At 39.4% G+C, this 19,923-nt stretch overlaps 1 protein-coding gene across 1 annotated transcript in view; it reads left to right on the top strand.

Moving 5' to 3' along the window:
• The first annotated feature begins 19,360 nt into the window (after positions 1-19,360).
• LOC119511290 overlaps positions 19,361-19,923 on the top strand; it is a 49,279-nt gene continuing 48,716 nt past the window's right edge. Inside the window, exons 1-2 of the mRNA XM_037805773.1 lie at positions 19,361-19,578; positions 19,631-19,812. Coding sequence (XP_037661701.1) covers positions 19,361-19,578; positions 19,631-19,812 — 400 coding nt within the window. The remainder of the gene's footprint in view (positions 19,579-19,630; positions 19,813-19,923) is intronic.

Genomic DNA, 19,923 nt, shown 5'->3' with positions numbered 1-19,923 from the left:
AAAAACAAAAAAAAACAAACAAAAAAGTTGATTTATAATATGCAGAACTAAAATCAACAACACAGTTAAGGGAAACAAATTTCACTTGTTAATTAAGAAAAAAATATGTAAAAATAAATTAAGACATCTTTACATTTTGTGCTATCAAATATGACTCAAATGATTAAAATACAAGTGCCTTGCTTTGGTGTCTTTGTAGCCTACACTCAGTTAGTATTAAGACTATTGTTGCTGAATTGCATCCTCATACCCAAAACAGCATCACCTTGACTCCTACATTTTGTTTTCATTGCAGTGTTAGATGAGAATCCCATTTTTACAGTTGCCAGTAGTAGCACAAGGAAAAAGAACACTAACAGCAAGATCATTGACCAAAGTCCTCTGAAGCTTAGTGGGGTCTAATGGAGATGTTAGAAAATGTTCTCTGACACATCACACACCCAATTTTCTGAGTATTTCTATTACAGTGGAAGGAAATCCAAAGGAAAAATAACTTTCCTTGTTATTTCTTACTACTTGATGTTTATTTGTTCAAGTTGGGTATTATTTCTTCTTGGATAGTTTTTATCTGTGCTTTTAAAACTGAAGGTGAGATAGATAACCTTGTCTTTGAAGTATTCTGAATTTGGGCCTGTTTGATTGAGGTGGTTTGAGACCCAGAAGACTGCTTTCCTTTTATAGCAGGCTTCCTTCTTTGATCTGTGTTGCCCTACATTGTATAAAAAGATTAATAGGTGATATTTATTAAGCACCAAGTGCCAGACACAGGGCTAAATGTTTTACAAACATGATTTAATTCAATGCTTACAGCTGTACCTTTTAGTATATTGTTATTATGAATGGTGAGGAAGCAGAGAAGCAGAGAAAGTAATTTGTCCCACCAAATCTTTCTAAATCTAGAGACCAAGCCCCACCACACGGTCTCTCTCTTTTTAAAAAAAAAAAAAGGAAAAAAAAAACAAACTTATTTAATAAGCAATAAAAGTTAAATAATAATAAACCTAAATATTTAGAATATATATCAGTGATTGTTAAATAGACAATAAAGTGATAGGAAACAAGGCCTAAGCATCAAATTTAAAGATTACAGACTTTTGTGGAGGTTATTATTTTTTCTTTTGCATTGGATACCCTCACATGCAACTTCCTAGTGTCTTCAAATATGCAGTTTATTGAAGCAGATCATTACATAATAATAAAAATAACATCTATATCTATTTAAATATATGTTACTATATAAACATGTATCTAATATACATTAATATATTAAAATGTTTACTACCTCTTTACATTAAAACACATTTTGGAAGATAAAATATTGCTAGTTATAAAAGTAACCTGTTATTACCTTACTCTGAAAAATAATATGTTTTTTTTCAGAGATGATGTTTTTGAAAATTAATGTTCAACAGAGCAAGTTTGGAACATGATACTTCTGAAACATTAAAAAAGGATGACAAGTATCACAACTTTTATTTAACACTACTTTAGGGGTAACGGTACAAGAAAAAAGACCTCAGGATAGTAAATATTATAACTACCATTATTTACAGATATAATATCTGTTGCTAATCAAAGAAAAACAACTGAAAACCTATTAAAACTAATGAGAAAGTCCATGAAGTCAGCCTTTTACAATGTGCCTATTTAATGGCTTTCTAATATAGCAGCAATAATAGGTAGACAATGGAATATGGAGGATCACATTCACAAAAGCTCAGGTTGTCTACTTGAAGCTTCCTCTTGGATATCTCAAAGGTACCTCGAACTGAAACTTGGGATCATCCCCAGAAAGCTGGGCTTTTCCGAAGTTCCCCAACTCAGTGACTAACACCAACTTCTAAAAGCTTTAGAAGGAGGAAACACCTAAGTCGCCTTTGACACTTCCCTCCATCTTTATATTCATCACTAATCTGTCGCTTTCCTCCAGCTCCTCCCACCACTGGAGGCCAGGCTGCATCTTCCTTCTCCTGGACTGCATAATAGCCTCATTAATGACGTCCCCAAATCTCCTTATGCTACCTCTCATTTTTCTCCATCTTCCATTAAAGCAGATTTTTTGAAAAGCAAATCGTCTGATGTGAGCCCCTGCTTAAAATCACTCAATGACTTCCTACCCAAATCCTCAAATATACTACTGTGTGATGAGGCCTTCCTTCCCAAATTCAGCTTGCAGCACGCTCCTTCTCTTTCTGTGCTCCAGCCACTGACCTGTGTTGGAACCTGTGCTGCCTTGCTCCCTTCCTGCCTCGCCTCTGCACATAACTCTTTTATGTGCCTCTGCCTGGAAGACGATTCTCTCTCCTCTTTGCAGCCTGCTCCTTCAGATTTCAATGCCTGTCAGTTCCTTGGAGAAACCTTCCTTCACCTTCCTGGAAGGCCAAATCTTAGAATAATCTATACCTTTCCTTATGGCTCATATCACAGTTCACATTTTATCTCTGTGATATCTGATTAATGTGCATATCCTCCACTCAACAGTAAATGGTATGAGGGCAGATACCAAGTCTGTTTTCTTCCCATAGTATCACCAAATCCTAAGAGAGGGCCTGGCACAGAATAGATTCTTATTAAATATGTGGATAGTGAATGAATGGTAACCAAAATATATAAAGTACCTAAGAAAACAATTGAAATGTGTCGACATAAGGAGAACTACAAAACTTTACTGAGGGAGGTCAGAGGATTTGAAGATGCTACACTGCAGGCTTTGAAGATGGAGGAAGGGGCCACATGGCAAGGAATGTGGGCAGCCTCTAGAAGCTAGAAGAGGTAAAGGAATCGGACTCTCCTCTAGAGCTTCCAGAGAGATGTCCAACCTGCTGACACCCTGATTTTAGTCCAATAAGACCCATTTTGGAGTCCTGACTTCCAGAACTTTACTCCTCCAGGAAAGTAGGTAAAAAGCCAGGAACTGCGTGGACTGGACACCACAGAGCAATCTGTCTTTGGGCATACTTCATACAACACTCATGAAAACGTGGAACTGCTGAGATCAGCGAAATCTGTAAGTTTTTGCGGCCAGGGGACCCGCGCCCCTCCCTGCCAGGCTCAGTCCCGGGGGAGGAGGGGCTGTCACCTCCAGGAAGGAGAAGGGAGAATTGCAGTGGCTGCTCTTATCGGAAACTCATTCTACTGATTCAAACTCCAACCATAGATAGACTGAGACCAGACACCAGAGACTCTGAGAGCAGCCAGCCCAGCAGAGAGGAGACAGGCATAGAAAAAAAACAACACGAAAAACTCCAAAATAAAAGCAGAGGATTTTTGGAGTTCTGGTGAACACAGAAAGGGGAAGGGCGGAGATCAGGCCTTGAGGCACATATGCAAATCCCGAAGCAAGGCTGATCTCTCTGCCCTGTGCACCTTTCCTTAATGGCCCTGGTTGCTTTGTCTATTAGCATTTCAATAACCCATTAGATCTCTGAGGAGGGCCGGTTTTTTTTTTTTGTTTTTTTTTTTTTTAAATCCTTTTTGCTTTTTCTAAAACAATTACTCTAAGAAGCTCAATACAGAAAGCTTCAAAGAATTGAAATTTGGGCACGTCAAGTCAAGAGCAGAACTAAGAGAGCTCTGAGACAAAAGGCAATAATCCAGTGGCTGAGAAAATTCACTAAACAACACAACTTCCCAAGAAAAGGGGGGTGTCCGCTCACAGCCACCATCCTGGTGGACAGGAAACACTCCTGCCCATCGCCAGCCCCATAGCCCAGAGCTGCCCCAGACAACCCAGTGTGACGGAAGTGCTTCAAATAACAGGCACACACCACAAAACTGGGCATGGACATTAGCCTTCCCTGCAACCTCAGCTGAATGTCCCAGAGCTGGGAAGGGGGAGCAGTGTGAATTAACAGAGCCCCATTCAGCCATCATTTGAGCAGACTGGGAGCCTCCCAACACAGCCCAGCAGCCCAGAACTGCCCTGGGGGGACGGCACTCACCTGTGACATAGCACAGTCATCCCTCAACAGAGGACCCGGGGTGCACAGCCTGGAAGAGGGGCCCACTTGCAAGTCTCAGGAGCCATACGCCAATACCAAAGACTTGTGGGTCAGTGGCAGAGACAAACTGTGGCAGGACTGAACTGAAGGATTAGACTATTGCAGTAGCTTTAAAACTCTAGGATCATCAGGGAGATTTGATTGTTAGGGCCACCCCCCCTCCCCGACTGCCCAGAAACACGCCCCACATACAGGGCAGGCAACACCAACTACACACGCAAGCTTGGGACACCAATTGGGCCCCACAAGACTCACTCCCCCACTCACCAAAAAGGCTAAGCAGGGGAGATCTGGCTTGTGGAGAACAGGTGGCTCGTGGACGCCACCTGCTGGTTAGTTAGAGAAAGTGTACTCCACGAAGCTGTAGATCTGATAAATTAGAGATAAGGACTTCAACTGGTCTACAAACCCTAAAAGAACCCTATCAAGGTCAGCAAATGCCACGAGGCCAAAAACAACAGAAAATTATAAAGCATATGAAAAAACCAGATGATATGGATAACCCAAGCCCAAGCACCCAAATCAAAAGACCAGAAGAGACACACCTAGAGCAGCTACTCAAAGAACTAAAGATGAACAATGAGACCATAGTACGGGATATGAAGGAAATCAAGAAGACCCTAGAAGAGCATAAAGAAGACATTGCAAGACTAAATAAAAAAATGGATGATCTTATGGAAATTAAAGAAACTGTTGACCAAATTAAAAAGATTCTGGACACTCATAGTACAAGACTAGCGGAAGTTGAACAACGAATCAGTGACCTGGAAGATGACAGAATGGAAAATGAAAGCATAAAAGAAAGAATGGGGAAAAAAATTGAAAAACTCGAAATGGACCTCAGGGATATGATAGATAATATGAAACGTCCGAATATAAGACTCATTGGTGTCCCAGAAGGGGAAGAAAAGGGTAAAGGTCTAGGAAGAGTATTCAAAGAAATTGTTGGGGAAAACTTCCCAAATCTTCTAAACAACATAAATACACAAATCATAAATGCTCAGCGAACTCCAAATAGAATAAATCCAAAAAAACCCACTCCGAGACATATACTGATCACACTGTCAAACATAGAAGAGAAGGAGCAAGTTCTGAAAGCAGCAAGAGAAAAGCAATTCACCACATACAAAGGAAACAGCATAAGACTAAGTAGTGACTACTCAGCAGCCACCATGGAGGCAAGAAGGCAGTGGCACGATATATTTAAAATTCTGAGTGAGAGGAATTTCCAGCCAAGAATACTTTATCCAGCAAAGCTCTCCTTCAAATTTGAGGGAGAGCTTAAATTTTTCACAGACAAAGAAATGCTGAGAGAATTTGCTAACAAGAGACCTGCCCTACTGGAGATACTAAAGGGAGCCCTACAGACAGAGAAACAAAGACAGGACAGAGAGACTTGGAGAAAGGTTCAGTACTAAAGAAATTCGGTATGGGTACAATAAAGGATATTAATAGAGAGACGGAAAAATATGGCAAACATAATCCAAAAGGATAAGATGGCCGATTCAAGAAATGCCTTCACGGTTTTAACGTTGAATGTAAATGGATTAAACTCCCCAATTAAAAGATATAGATTCGCAGAATGGATCAAAAAAAATGAACCATCAATATGTTGCATACAAGAGACTCATCTTAGACACAGGGACACAAAGAAACTGAAAGTGAAAGGATGGAAAAAAATATTTCATGCAAGCTACAGCCAAAAGAAAGCAGGTGTAGCAATATTAATCTCAGATAAAATAGACTTCAAATGCAGGGATGTTTTGAGAGACAAAGAAGGCCACTACATACTAATAAAAGGGGCAATTCAGCAAGAAGAAATAACAATCGTAAATGTCTATGCACCCAATCAAGGTGCCACAAAATACATGAGAGAAACATTGGCAAAACTAAAGGAAGCAATTGATGTTTCCACAATAATTGTGGGAGACTTCAACACATCACTCTCTCCTATAGATAGATCAACCAGACAGAAGACCAATAAGGAAATTGAAAACCTAAACAATCTGATAAATGAATTAGATTTAACAGACATCTACAGGACATTACATCCCAAATCACCAGGATACACATACTTTTCTAGTGCTCACGGAACTTTCTCCAGAATAGATCATATGCTGGGACATAATACAAGCCTCAATAAATTTAAAAAGATTGAAATTATTCAAAGCACATTCTCTGACCACAATGGAATACAATTAGAAGTCAATAACCATCAGAGACTTAGAAAATTCACAAATACCTGGAGGTTAAACAACACACTCCTAAACAATCAGTGGGTTAAAGAAGAAATAGCAAGAGAAATTGCTAAATATATAGAGACGAATGAAAATGAGAACACAACATACCAAAACCTATGGGATGCAGCAAAAGCAGTGCTGAGGGGGAAATTTATAGCACTAAACGCATATATTAAAAAGGAAGAAAGAGCCAAAATCAAAGAACTAATGGATCAACTGAAGAAGCTAGAAAATGAACAGCAAACCAATCCTAAACCAAGTACAAGAAAAGAAATAACAAGGATTAAAGCAGAAATAAATGACATAGAGAACAAAAAAACAATAGAAAGGATAAATATCACCAAAAGTTGGTTCTTTGAGAAGATCAACAAGATTGACAAGCCCCTAGCTAGACTGACAAAATCAAAAAGAGAGAAGACCCATATAAACAAAATAATGAATGAAAAAGGTGACATAACTGCAGACCCTGAAGAAATTAAAAAAATTATAAGAGGATATTATGAACAACTGTATGGCAACAAACTGGATAATGTAGAAGAAATGGACAATTTCCTGGAAACATATGAACAACCTAGACTGACCAGAGAAGAAATAGAAGACCTCAACCAACCCATCACAAGCAAAGAGATCCAATCAGTCATCAAAAATCTTCCCACAAATAAATGCCCAGGGCCAGATGGCTTCACAGGGGAATTCTACCAAACTTTCCAGAAAGAACTGACACCAATCTTACTCAAACTCTTTCAAAACATTGAAAAAAATGGAACACTACCTAACTCATTTTATGAAGCTAACATCAATCTAATACCAAAACCAGGCAAAGATGCTACATAAAAGGAAAACTACCGGCCAATCTCCCTAATGAATATAGATGCAAAAATCCTCAACAAAATACTTGCAAATCGAATCCAAAGACACATTAAAAAAATCATACACCATGACCAAGTGGGGTTCATTCCAGGCATGCAAGGATGGTTCAACATAAGAAAAACAATCAATGTATTACAACACATTAAAAACTCGAAAGGGAAAAATCAATTGATCATCTCAATAGATGCTGAAAAAGCATTTGACAAAATCCAACATCCCTTTTTGATAAAAACACTTCAAAAGGTAGGAATTGAAGGAAACTTCCTCAATATGATAAAGAGCATATATGAAAAACCCACAGCCAGCATAGTACTCAATGGTGAGAGACTGAAAGCCTTCCCTCTAAGATCAGGAACAAGACAAGGATGCCCGCTGTCACCACTGTTATTCAACATTGTGCTGGAAGTGCTAGCCAGGGCAATCCGGCAAGACAAAGAAATAAAAGGCATCCAAATTGGAAAAGAAGAAATAAAACTCTCATTGTTTGCAGATGATATGATCTTATATCTAGAAAACCCTGAGAAATCAACGATACACCTACTAGAGCTAATAAACAAATTTAGCAAAGTAGCGGGATACAAGATTAATGCACATAAGTCAGTAATGTTTCTATATGCTAGAAATGAACAAACTGAAGAGACACTCAAGAAAAAGATACCATTTTCAATAGCAACTAAAAAAATCAAGTACCTAGGAATCAACTTAACCAAAGATGTAAAAGACCTATACAAAGAAAACTACATAACTCTACTAAAAGAAATAGAAGGGGACCTTAAAAGATGGAAAAATATTCCATGTTCATGGATAGGAAGGCTAAATGTCATTAAGATGTCAATTCTACCCAAACTCATCTACAGATTCAATGCAATCCCAATCAAAATTCCAACAACCTACTTTGCAGACTTGGAAAAGCTAGTTATCAAATTTATTTGGAAAGGGAAGATGCCTCGAATTGCTAAAGACACTCTAAAAAAGAAAAACGAAGTGGGAGGACTTACACTCCCTGACTTTGAAGCTTATTATAAAGCCACAGTTGCCAAAACAGCATGGTACTGGCACAAAGATAGACATATAGATCAATGGAATCGAATTGAGAATTCAGAGATAGACCCTCAGATCTATGGCCGACTGATCTTTGATAAGGCCCCCAAAGTCACCGAACTGAGCCATAATGGTCTTTTCAACAAATGGGGCTGGGAGAGTTGGATATCCATATCCAAAAGAATGAAAGAGGACCCCTACCTCACCCGCTACACAAAAATTAACTCAAAATGGACCAAAGATCTCAATATAAAAGAAAGTACCATAAAACTCCTAGAAGATAATGTAGGAAAACATCTTCAAGACCTTGTATTAGGAGGCCACTTCCTAGACTTTACACCCAAAGCACAAGCAACAAAAGAGAAAATAGATAAATGGGAACTCCTCAAGCTTAGAAGTTTCTGCACCTCAAAGGAATTTCTCAAAAAGGTAAAGAGGCAGCCAACTCAATGGGAAAAAATTTTTGGAAACCATGTATCTGACAAAAGACTGATATCTTGCATATACAAAGAAATCCTACAACTCAATGACAATAGTACAGACAGCCCAATTATAAAATGGGCAAAAGATATGAAAGGACAGTTCTCTGAAGAGGAAATACAAATGGCCAAGAAACACATGAAAAAATGTTCAGCTTCACTAGCTATTAGAGAGATGCAAATTAAGACCACAATGAGATACCATCTAACACCGGTTAGAATGGCTGCCATTAAACAAACAGGAAACTACAAATGCTGGAGGGGATGTGGAGAAATTGGAACTCTTATTCATTGTTGGTGGGACTGTATAATGGTTCAGCCACTCTGGAAGTCAGTCTGGCAGTTCCTTAGAAAACTAGATATAGAGCTACCATTCGATCCAGCGATTGCACTTCTCGGTATATACCCGGAAGATCGGAAAGCAGTGACATGAACAGATATCTGCACGCCAATGTTCATAGCAGCATTATTCACAATTGCCAAGAGATGGAAACAACCCAAATGTCCTTCAACAGATGAGTGGATAAATAAAATGTGGTAGATACACACGATGGAATACTACGCGGCAGTAAGAAGGAACGATCTGGTGAAACATATGACAACATGGATGAACCTTGAAGACATAATGCTGAGCGAAATAAGCCAGGCACAAAAAGAGAAATATTATATGCTACCACTAATGTGAACTTTGAAAAATGTAAAACAAATGGTTTATAATGTAGAATGTAGGGGAACTAGCAGTAGAGAGCAATTAAGGAAGGGGGAACAATAATCCAAGAAGAACAGATAAGCTATTTAAAAAAAAAAAAAAAAAAAAAAAAAAAAAAAAAAACTTTACTGAGGAAAATAACAGGGATAGAGTAATATATGTTTACTTAATGCCAATAAAAGTAGATTGAGATTTCATGAAATTGGACATGCTCTTGAAATAGTAATTTTAAAGTTAAGCTGGAGGAACAAGTGTGCAATAATGCTGAGCATTAAAAATGATTAGAAAGCATAATAGTAAAAGAATAGTACAGAATCGAGTTTAAAAACATACACTGTAACCTACATACATGTATATTTCACATGTAGTAAAAGTGGCATCATAAATCACTAGGGAAAATAGTTTTTTCAGTAAATCGTGTTAGGATATTTGGCTAACCATTCGGCAAGAAATAAATTTAATCTCCACCTCAAACCAAATAAAATAAATTCCAGATGAGTTAGCATTGAAGTATAAAAAAGTGAACCATAAAAATTTTAGAAGAAAATATATATGAATGGGAAGGATATCAAAGACAGAAGCCAGAAGTTTTAAAAATGACAGCACAAAAATGAAAAACACCATAAACAAAAATGAAAGCCCAACTGAAGACTCAGGGATAACGGCAACCTTCAGAGTAGGGAAAGGATCAGTATCTTCCATGTATGAAGACCTTTCATAACTATCACAGTAGACAAACATCTCAATAGTAAATTGTGCAAAGGACAAGAATAACTATCTCCCCTCCCCCTCAAGAGACATGACTCCTAAAGGAATCAATCTCCCTGGCAACGTGGGACATGACTCCCAGGAATGAGCCTGGCCCTGGCAGTGAGGGATTGAAAATGCCTTCGTGACCAGAAGGGGGAAAAGAAAGGTAACAAGCTGAGGTCACAGTGGCTGAGAGATTCCAAACAGAGTCAAGAAGCTATCCTGGAAGTTTCTCTTATGCAAGCTCCTGCTAGACATCCCAAGTGGCCACAGTATGCCATGCCCTTACCAAAAGTAGTCCCCAAATACCTAGGTCCCTACATGAGATTCTATAAAAGATTCACTAAGTTTTACCTGTTTCTGAGAGCAGAAACTTAAATCCACCAGAGTGTTCCTATGCCAGACAAATCCTAAAACCCAGAGGCAACAGCCTCTTTAAGATCAACAATCAGATGCAGCCCCCTTCCCCATACTGTCAACACCCCCTTTCAAAATGAACAAATTAGGGTGATCACTGCCTAGACACCCCTGAAGATGAAGAAAGAGATTAAATGAGAGGTAGGGGTAGTGACAAACAAGATAAGATTTAACAGAGTTCTATGAATACTGAAATGTTACAGTTTCAGTGTAACACTAGGGTGTTAGAATAGCTGGAAGAGGGTAAATGCCATGGTGGAACTGTAACCTATAACATTCTTTAAAATTTGCTCTATAGCTGCTTGTTGAATTGTGCTTTGAAAATTGTCACCTTTCTGTATATACCCTATATTTCTTAATAAGGAAAGAAAAACTGTGGAACTGTAACCCATAACAATTTTTGAAATTACCAATATAACTGCTTGTTGAGCTGTACATCAAAAGGTAACACTTTTCTGTATGTATGTTATATTTTACAATAATGAAAATAGCTGAAGTTGCATAATTGTGACCCATGATATTCTTTGAAATTTGCTGTTTACTTGTTAAATCATACTTTGAAAGTTATCACTGTTATGTATGTATGTTAAAGTTCACAATAAAAAAATGCATTAAAAATATTCAAACCTTAACACCTTAACCCAGCAAAAAAAAAAAAAAAGAATAAGTATAATGCAGAAGAAAGATTACAAGTGGCAATGAAAAAGTGGCAATGCAAATGAAAATAACATTGATGTGCTTTTTTTTCCGTCAATCGTATTGCCAAAAATTTTCTTTATTTTTAAATCCAGCTTTGCTACTGGAGATAGGTACCCTCATAAACTGCTCTTGAGAACATAATCAGTACTCTCTTTCTGGTAGTCAACTTGATAATATGCATTAAAATCCTAAAGATATGTATGCCCAATTTTTTCAGTAATTTCTTTTTAGAAATTTAACAAAAAGAAATATCATGGTTGTATCCAAAGATCAAAGATTTATCTCCTAGAACATTTTCCATGGTTTATTTATTCTCACATGCAAAACACTGGAAATAACCTAAACACACTAGAGATTGGCTAAATAAATTATGATCCAACTATGGAGTGGGATACTATGTAGTCATCAAGTAAAAAGGAATACCTAATGACAGGAAATTCACATGCCCTGCATGCTGTTCTCAGATGAGTCCTCTAGAAAAGCCCTTGACTGTGAGTCAGCTTGTGTATCCTGATAAGCTAGTAACAAGGGCAAGCCAGGTATCTCTGTAATTGAAGGTCTAGGACGAGACTTTCTCTAGGATCCCCTCCAGGTGTGATATCTATGAGTCCAAGGATATCTGATAGATTGTCTATTTCTAGTACATAAGGGATAGTGCTCCGGGGGCCTCCCCAGGCCAACTTGGGAGAAGGGAAGAGCATGCAACTATGGAAAGGCAATGACCGAGATCCAGCTGGTGGGAAGAAATGGTTCTTCCAGCTGATGTTAAAAGCATACCAGCTCTAGCCTAACATGTGATTTGTCTTCTCCCCCATCCCTCAATAGAGCCAGTATAGTGAAGGAGTTACATGCATGGGCCCCTGGTTCCCTAATTCCATAATCCCAGCTCTATACCTCTGAGCTGTGTGACCTTATACAAGTGACCCAAATACTCTTGGTCTTCAGTTCTTCATTTATAAAATATGCTTAAATATCGCCGACTTCTTTGGATGGCTGAGAGTCTTAAATGAGTTAATATGTGTGAAGTATTTAGAACAGAATTAACCATTAAGAATTAACCATTGCCATCATCCTCACCATCATTAAGGCTAAGGCTATGTGTTACCCTTTTAGATTTATGTTTTTGAGCTGCTCTTTTCCACCTATTTTCTTTATCAAGGTCCCTTTGGATTATTTGAACTAGACATTAATTGTATTTAATTCCTTTTATTGCAAGGCCATGGGAGACCCCCCCCCCCCACCAAAAAAAAAAGAAAGTTTCTCCCCTTGAGGAAGAGCTGATGATGTCGTGTGGGAGATAAACTTGTCTGAAAGTAATCCTTAGTACAATGTGCCAGATGCGAAAAAAGAGGTAGGAACAGCTTACAACCAATGAACAGAAGAAGGATGGTCTTCCCAGCCTTGGAGACAAGGAAAGAGAGGAAATGGTAGCTCAGCCAGGACCTGGGGGATAGAAAAATCGAAAGACTGGAGACAGAGGTGGAGACAGCCTTGCAGGCAGCAGGAACTACACAAGCAAGGGCAAAACATGTCAGGATTGATAGGGACGTAAGGCCCAGTATGAAGAAGCTGGGTATTTGGGTGGCAGAAAATTCTAGAAAGTTATGGAGGAAGTTTTCAATGGTCGGTTTTGTTATTTTCTTGAGATGACTTAATGGTTTTCAGCACTTGGCCAAGAAAAAACAAAAACCAACACAATACAATGAAAACAACAGCAAAACAGCAGCAAAAAATACACCGACACAGGCCATTTCCCAGGAAATTCCCATCGTGGGAAAGATTTTTTTGATTTTTTTTTAAGTTACTACTAAAACATTGAAAATCTCACTGGCTTGAAAGAATGGTTTTGAGCTGAAAGTTGGTGGGTGGATTAGACAACCCCAAGTTCTACTGGTTCTAACACTGGAGCCCCTGAGGCCAGGCGTCCTGAGTGATGGCTCTCATAGAAGTTTCAGCCCACAGCTTTCAGTGGAGCATTTTATTTTATGGGAGTTTGGGGAAGCTATTAGCTATAACAGAGCTCAAAAGAATAAATGCCATTCATGAAAGAAAACCTGCACAAAGTCCTTTCTTTAAAAGTTCCTTTTCAAAGGATTATTTCAGAAGACACTTATATTTGCAGCAATCTATAAGAAAACCAACAACTTCTAAAACGTTTGTGAAGGTGAGAAGTATGCAGAGGAGAGAGAATGTGTGACAATGAAGAAAATAAGTAAGAGTAACTGCAGAGACTTCAGACCTGGGAAATCTGTCTGCCAGAGTGGCATTATAGGACTCTGTCTAGACTCTCTGGGTAGAAGTACTCTCAAGCTAGATAACCAGGGTCTGAGATGCAGTCAGTTCTCAAGTCAGATTTCTGGATGTGGCCACTGCCAATCCTGTGTAGATATGACCCAACCACTTTCCTACCTAGTAGCAGATCTTTTCTGATTTTCCACAAGATACTTTATAGTAACTTAGGTTAATTTACCTCTAAGGTATTCATGTCACTACAAGATGCTTCTCAGCCAACCCTCCTGGCAAGGATTATTCTAAAATATGTCCAAATTGGGGCGAACCTCATTCCTTAATGGCAGTTATTCATGCTCACAGTTTTGTTTTCATCTTGGAAATTTAATTCAGCCTTGAAAAGTCATGTTCTCTCTTTTTTGGGGGGGGTAAGGATCCATGCTATATGGACAGCAACTTGTTTATAGTTTAAAGGCAAATTGGTCCTAAACCTAGAAAGGATTCCTGGTCTAACAGGTTATTAAGAATGTGTGAGTAACATTAAGCTACTCACCCTGACCCACATCCCCAGGTTTTTAATGAAATTCCAGCAAGGGCCCTGCCTCTCCAGACTCAGCATGCAATTTTGAAAGATTGCTGAAAGAACAATTTCCAAAGGACATTTTTTTAAATGTACAAGATTCCCATATACCACCCTACTATTAACATCTTGCATTTGTGTGGTATGTTTGTTACAATTGATGAAAGCACATTTTTATATTTGTACCATTAACTATAATCCATGGTTTAACCGAGGGTTCACTGTTTGTGTTGTTCAGTTCTGTGGATTTTTCAAAAAAATTTGTATTCTACTGCCATATACACAACTTAACATTTCCCTTTTAACCACATTCAAATATATAATTTAGTGCTGTTAATTACTTTCACAAGGTTGTGTTACCACCACCACCATCCATTACTAAAACTTTTCCATCATCCCAAATAGAAGCTCTGTACATTTTAAGCCTTAAATCCCTATTCCCTACCCACAACCCATTCCGTGGTAAACTACATTCCAGATTCTGACTCTATAAGTTTGTTTATTCTAATTATTTCATATCGGTGAGATTATACAATATTTTGCCTTTTGTGTCTGGCTTATTTCACTCAACATGCATGTTGTCCCATGTATCAGAACTTCATTCCTTTTTATAGTTGAGTAATATTCCATTGTATGTATATACCACATTTTATTTATTCACTCCTCAGTTGATGGATACTTGGGTTGTTTCCATCTTTTGGCAATTGTGAATAATGCTGCTGTGAATATTTCTGTGCAAATGTCTGTTCTAGTCCTTGCTTTCAATTCTTTTGAAAGTGGGATTGCCAGGCCATGTAGTAGTTTTATACTTAACTTTCTGAGGAACTGTGAAACTGTCTTCCACAGTGGCTGCACCATTTTACATTCCTCCAGCAATAAATGAGTGTTCTTATTTCTCCACATCCTCTCCAACATGTGTAATTTTTAATAGTAACATTCTAGTGGTTTTGCCAAAGGACATTCTTGCAGAAGCATTTTTCTCACCTCTGTAACATCTATATAATCACCGTGAAGATTAAAAACAAATATTGCTCCTGTGTGGTTTGTCGTTACTTGACAAGAATTTTAGGGGTCCTCATTGATTTCCCAAACCAAAAAATACTCTACAAGGAGTGCTTCTCTCCCTGGGCAGTTCTCAAGCCCTTAGACCATGCCTGATGAATTGGGTGAATAATTTTTGCAACCTTGGCAATCTAGTATCGATTTACCTTCATCTCAAACCTCATCTCAAACCTCATATTATTTTATGAATACCATAAAGCAACACATATTCCTAACAAGCCTTGGCAGGCAGTCCTTTCAACCAGAAGACTGCAGTGGCCCCCATCTGCTTCTCCCAGGGGACACATACATCAGGGTTTCCTTGCAGGGATACATCAGGATCAAAGAAATGATTTTCTTGGTCTTTACTTGTGCTCATTTTTAAAACATTCTGATACTCAAAGTTTTCCCTCACCCTGTAGTCCAGGCCTGGGTGTCTGTGGTGTTTACTACCTATTCCTTGACGGTAAGTGGCAAGGGTCTCCCTAACACACTTGTGACACCTGTCCGGTTGGATCACTCATGGTAACAAGGTGAGAATGAATGTTGAGACTGGGCTCTAATGTGAAGTGGAGACACAGAGGATGGTGAAGCTGTGAGTGATTTTCAAAGAAGCTGGTTTATGATGGGTCCCGACAGGGTAACTATTGACAAAATAAAGGTGGCCTTCAAATACTAGGCAGGAGAAGGAACCAGGGATGGTGATTATGCAAGAAATCCTTTTTGAGATTCCCATTGGAGATATCTATAAATTCATCCTGCTGATGACTGTGCAGGGAAGGAGTCAGATCACTAGTAGTCCCTGATGGTGCTGGCGACATCGAGGAGTAATGAAGAAGGTATTCTTTTGATTGGCAACTGTAGAAGGGCTCTGGGACTGGAAGACTTCAGATGAAAAATGTGTCTTAAGATGGAAGTAAGAGGGCAAGAGGTATGCTGTAGGGAGGGCTCTGAACTTAGGATCAAGTTCATTGCTTGCAATTTGCTTGCAATTCCCACTGTGTCCCTAACTGGCTGAATGCATTCCACATTCTAAGCTCTAGGCACAGCTGGAGGAAGTTGACTGATGTCAAGGTCTCCTTCCAGAATGATAATGCTATGATGTCACAGGAACTGAATAGAAGTTCTTAGTGCAAGGTTGTAGTATTGATGAAGCTACTAAAGAGGTTCTGATAGCTTGTAGAGTTTGCAACAGTGTTGTTATCTTAGTTTAGGAATTGAAATATTATTCTTGTGCCTGTTAAGTCAGTGATCCTTAACCTCTTTGGGGTTGCTTATCCCTTACAGACACTGCTGAAAATCACAGACTCTCTCCCCAGAAAAACATACATTTACAGAAATTGTGGGTTCCTCAAAGCTAAACACTAAGTACTCCCAATTAAGAAAAACCATTTCAAACCTAGTCAAGCTACTGTGGTCTCCCTGAAACCAAAAGGATATTACTTATCCTTTTCCAAAATACTGTGTTTCTAGTTTATATGTTAAAATATTTTAAAAATTTACTCTAAATGTTCATGAATATGTCAGTTAATTTTGAGCAGCTATCAGTCTTAAAATTTTGCCTTGCCTGACAATGCATTTCCACCTTAATTCACCTATTATTAATGTTTACTTTGCTCATTCTTTGCCATGTTGTCCTCTTCTTGCTGACCTTCTCTTATTCTATACTATATATCTAGAACACAATTTCATGTACTCTCATAAATGTAAACATAATCTATATATGTAGATACTCCCAAATCCTCAAGTCCAGACTTCTCTTTTGGGCTCCAGATCCAAATATCCAACAAATTTACTTGGGATCTCCACATGGATGTCTGCCAGTTATCTCAAAGTTAACATGCTAGAAAATGCAACCTCAATCTCCACTTCAACTACCACCTCATATCTGGCCCTCATGGTTTCACCATTTCAGTAAATGGGACCACGATACAACCAGTTGCTCAAGTCAAAAACTTTGGCAGCATCTTTGATACCTCCCTTTCTCTCTTCATAATTTTCAGTCGCATATTTATTTCTATTTCCACCTGACATCCTAGACAAAGCTGCCATTATGTCAATCTTGATTCTTGCAACAGCCTCCCAGTTGATCTCCCAGATTTCCAGTCTGTCCCCCAATCGAGAACCAAAGTTATCTTCTTAAAATGCGAATCTGAGAAACAACTCAAATGTCCATCAAGAGGAGAATGAATAAACAAATCACAGTTTATTCATACAACAGAGTGCTACAAAAAAGAAAAAAAACAAAAAACATGAACAAAAAGAAATGATCTGCTGTATGTAACAATAGGAATGCATCTCAAAAAACATTAAAATGAGAAGCCTGAAACACACACTATATGATTCCATTTATATGAACTTAAAGAGCAGACAAATTAATCTATGGAGGGAGAGATTGCTTGAAAAGGAGCACAAGGGAACATTCTTGAAATTTCCTGGAAATGTTCCATGTCTTGTTTTGGGTGGTGATTATATAAGGGCATTTAATTGTCAGAACTCATCCAAATGAACACTTAGATATGTACATTTTATTATATGTAAATTATATCTCAAAAATGCAAATTTGATGTGGTCATTCTTCTACTGAAAATCATTGAGTCCTATTGCTCTCCAGGTAAATTTTGAGGCCCTCAATTTGTCCTATGAGTTCTTGTATGATCTGAACACTGTTTACCCTCCAGCTTCATCTCTTGCCCCTCTATATATACCTGACCTGATCCTCCTGGCACACTGACCTTTCAGTATATATGCCAAGCTGTTTAGCCCCTCACGGCTTTACCTGCAGTGCTATTTCCCCAAGTCTGAGCCTAGTTCACTTATCCTTCATATCATGGTTTAAACATCACTCAGATTAGGTTAGGTAACCCACTGACTGTTCCCAGGGCACCCTGCACTCTGCTTCGTAGTACTTACTACAATTACAATTCTATCATTATTTGTGTAATTTTTTAATTTTTTCTTTCCTGCTAGACTAGAATGCCATTAGGACAGCAGCCATTTTCTGTCTTATTCAACACAATTCACTCGCTGCCCAACACCTGGGACACTCCTATATTAAGCATGCAATACACATTTGTTATAGATTGAACAAGTAGGAGAAATAATCACTTGTCTTGAGTATCTGCCTATTTCAGTCCAAGTGGAGTCTTAGATTTATCCACCTTCTTCCAAAAGAAACAACCACTGTGGTAAGATATTTGGATTAATAACACCATTAAATGTTTTAGTTTGCATAGCACTTCCATTCCATGGGTATAGTCTGCAACAAAAGTGCCTTATAATGTTTTCCAGAAGGGCAAAATTTTTTAAACATAGGGGATTAAGTCTGATGGATTGTAAGCTACTCCCCAAAGTTAGTTAGAACTTTGTAAAATTTCTTTATTAACAGCCATTTTCAGTCAACTTGAAACTGCGCCTACTTCCTCGGGACAGCCTGCAATAGTTTACTCTTTAGTTGTGGAGTAATCTCATGAGAAATAACACAGCAGGTAAGTATAAAAAAGCAACAGAGCTAATTGAAAAGGTTTATTTTATGAGTTTTCAGATCTCAGTGTTTTCAAATATTGCCTATATGCAGAATTGGCATTTGTAGGATGTTTGCTTCTCCCCTGCTGTAAAAAGCTGAGAAAACAGCAAATGTAATCTTTTGATTAATAAAGTAACTAGTCTCAAAAATGCCCAAGGCTTAGAGTGAGCAACTGTCCTGGTTTGCCTGGATCTGGCTGGTTTTCCAGGAAGCTGGTCTTTTGGTGCTAAAATCGTGAGAATTCCAGGCAAAGCAGGACAGATGGTCACAGATAGCTAACAGGTAATCCCCACCCTTGAGTTCTAGTCCCAGCCCTGCCTGTAGGTTAGTTGGCCCTGGGTACGTTTACAGAATCTTCTTTATCTACAAAATGAGGGCAAAGGATCACTGGTGTTCCTTTCCGCTCTGAAATGCCTGGCCTTAAATATTCTACAAAATAAAGAGAGCAATTGTAACAATAGTGATGGTGGGGAAATGGGTGGGAGGTGACGATTTTAACACTAGTATTTGTAAACCTTGGTGGAATGAGGGTTCACACTGGAGCACTAAGGAGTGAGGAGACATAAATAACACAGCCTCTGTGCACGGAGGGCTGACCGTGACCAGGCAGGGTGGGGACCGTGCCGATTGCTCCACGAGCATCCGCTCATTTAATAACTTAAATCCTCAGAACAACGCCCTGGTTTAGGTGGTATTTTCCTAACTCCCATTTATCGGTGAGGAAATGAAGGAAAAAGAGGATAAGTAAAAACTTGCACGGCTGGTGAGCAGGGGGCCGATGGGCAGGCCCAGGACTGCCCGCACTCAGTCAGCGCTACGGAGGCTGAAGCGGGGCCAGAGCCGCCTCTGGATGAGGTCTGGAAAGCAGAAGCCAGATCGGCTGCCAGCCCCCCTGGTGTCAGTTAATCGCCGTCACCGACCCCACAAGGCAGTCAGGGGCTGCCAAGTGAGGCGCCGTCCTGCACCGCACCAGGCACAGCGTGGGAAGGGTCCCCGGTCCGCTCGGGGCGCGCTCAGCGCTGCGCTCTGCGTGAAAGAAATAAAAAAGGATCCGCCCCTTCCCACAGAGAAGGGACCCTTGCGATGGGGGGAGGAGGGGAGCCTTCACCCCGGCCGCCACCCGGCCCTCCCCGGAGAGGAGGCCAGGGGCACCCAGCAGTCTCAGGCTGGAGGGCCCGCCCGAGGAGGACCGAGGGGGAGAGCGAAGCCGAAAGGAGGAACCGCGCAAAGGTTAGTCCCGCTGGCACCGAGCAGATAAAGGTGGGGGTGGAGACGGAGAAAGGTAATGTCAGCCAAAGGCAATAAACAGGCCTCTCGCAAGTGCCCCGGAGAAACACTGGG

Source organism: Choloepus didactylus, chromosome 16, assembly GCF_015220235.1.
Source record: "Choloepus didactylus isolate mChoDid1 chromosome 16, mChoDid1.pri, whole genome shotgun sequence".
Lineage (NCBI taxonomy): Eukaryota > Metazoa > Chordata > Mammalia > Pilosa > Megalonychidae > Choloepus > Choloepus didactylus.
This window is presented reverse-complemented; position numbering and strand designations above follow the sequence as displayed.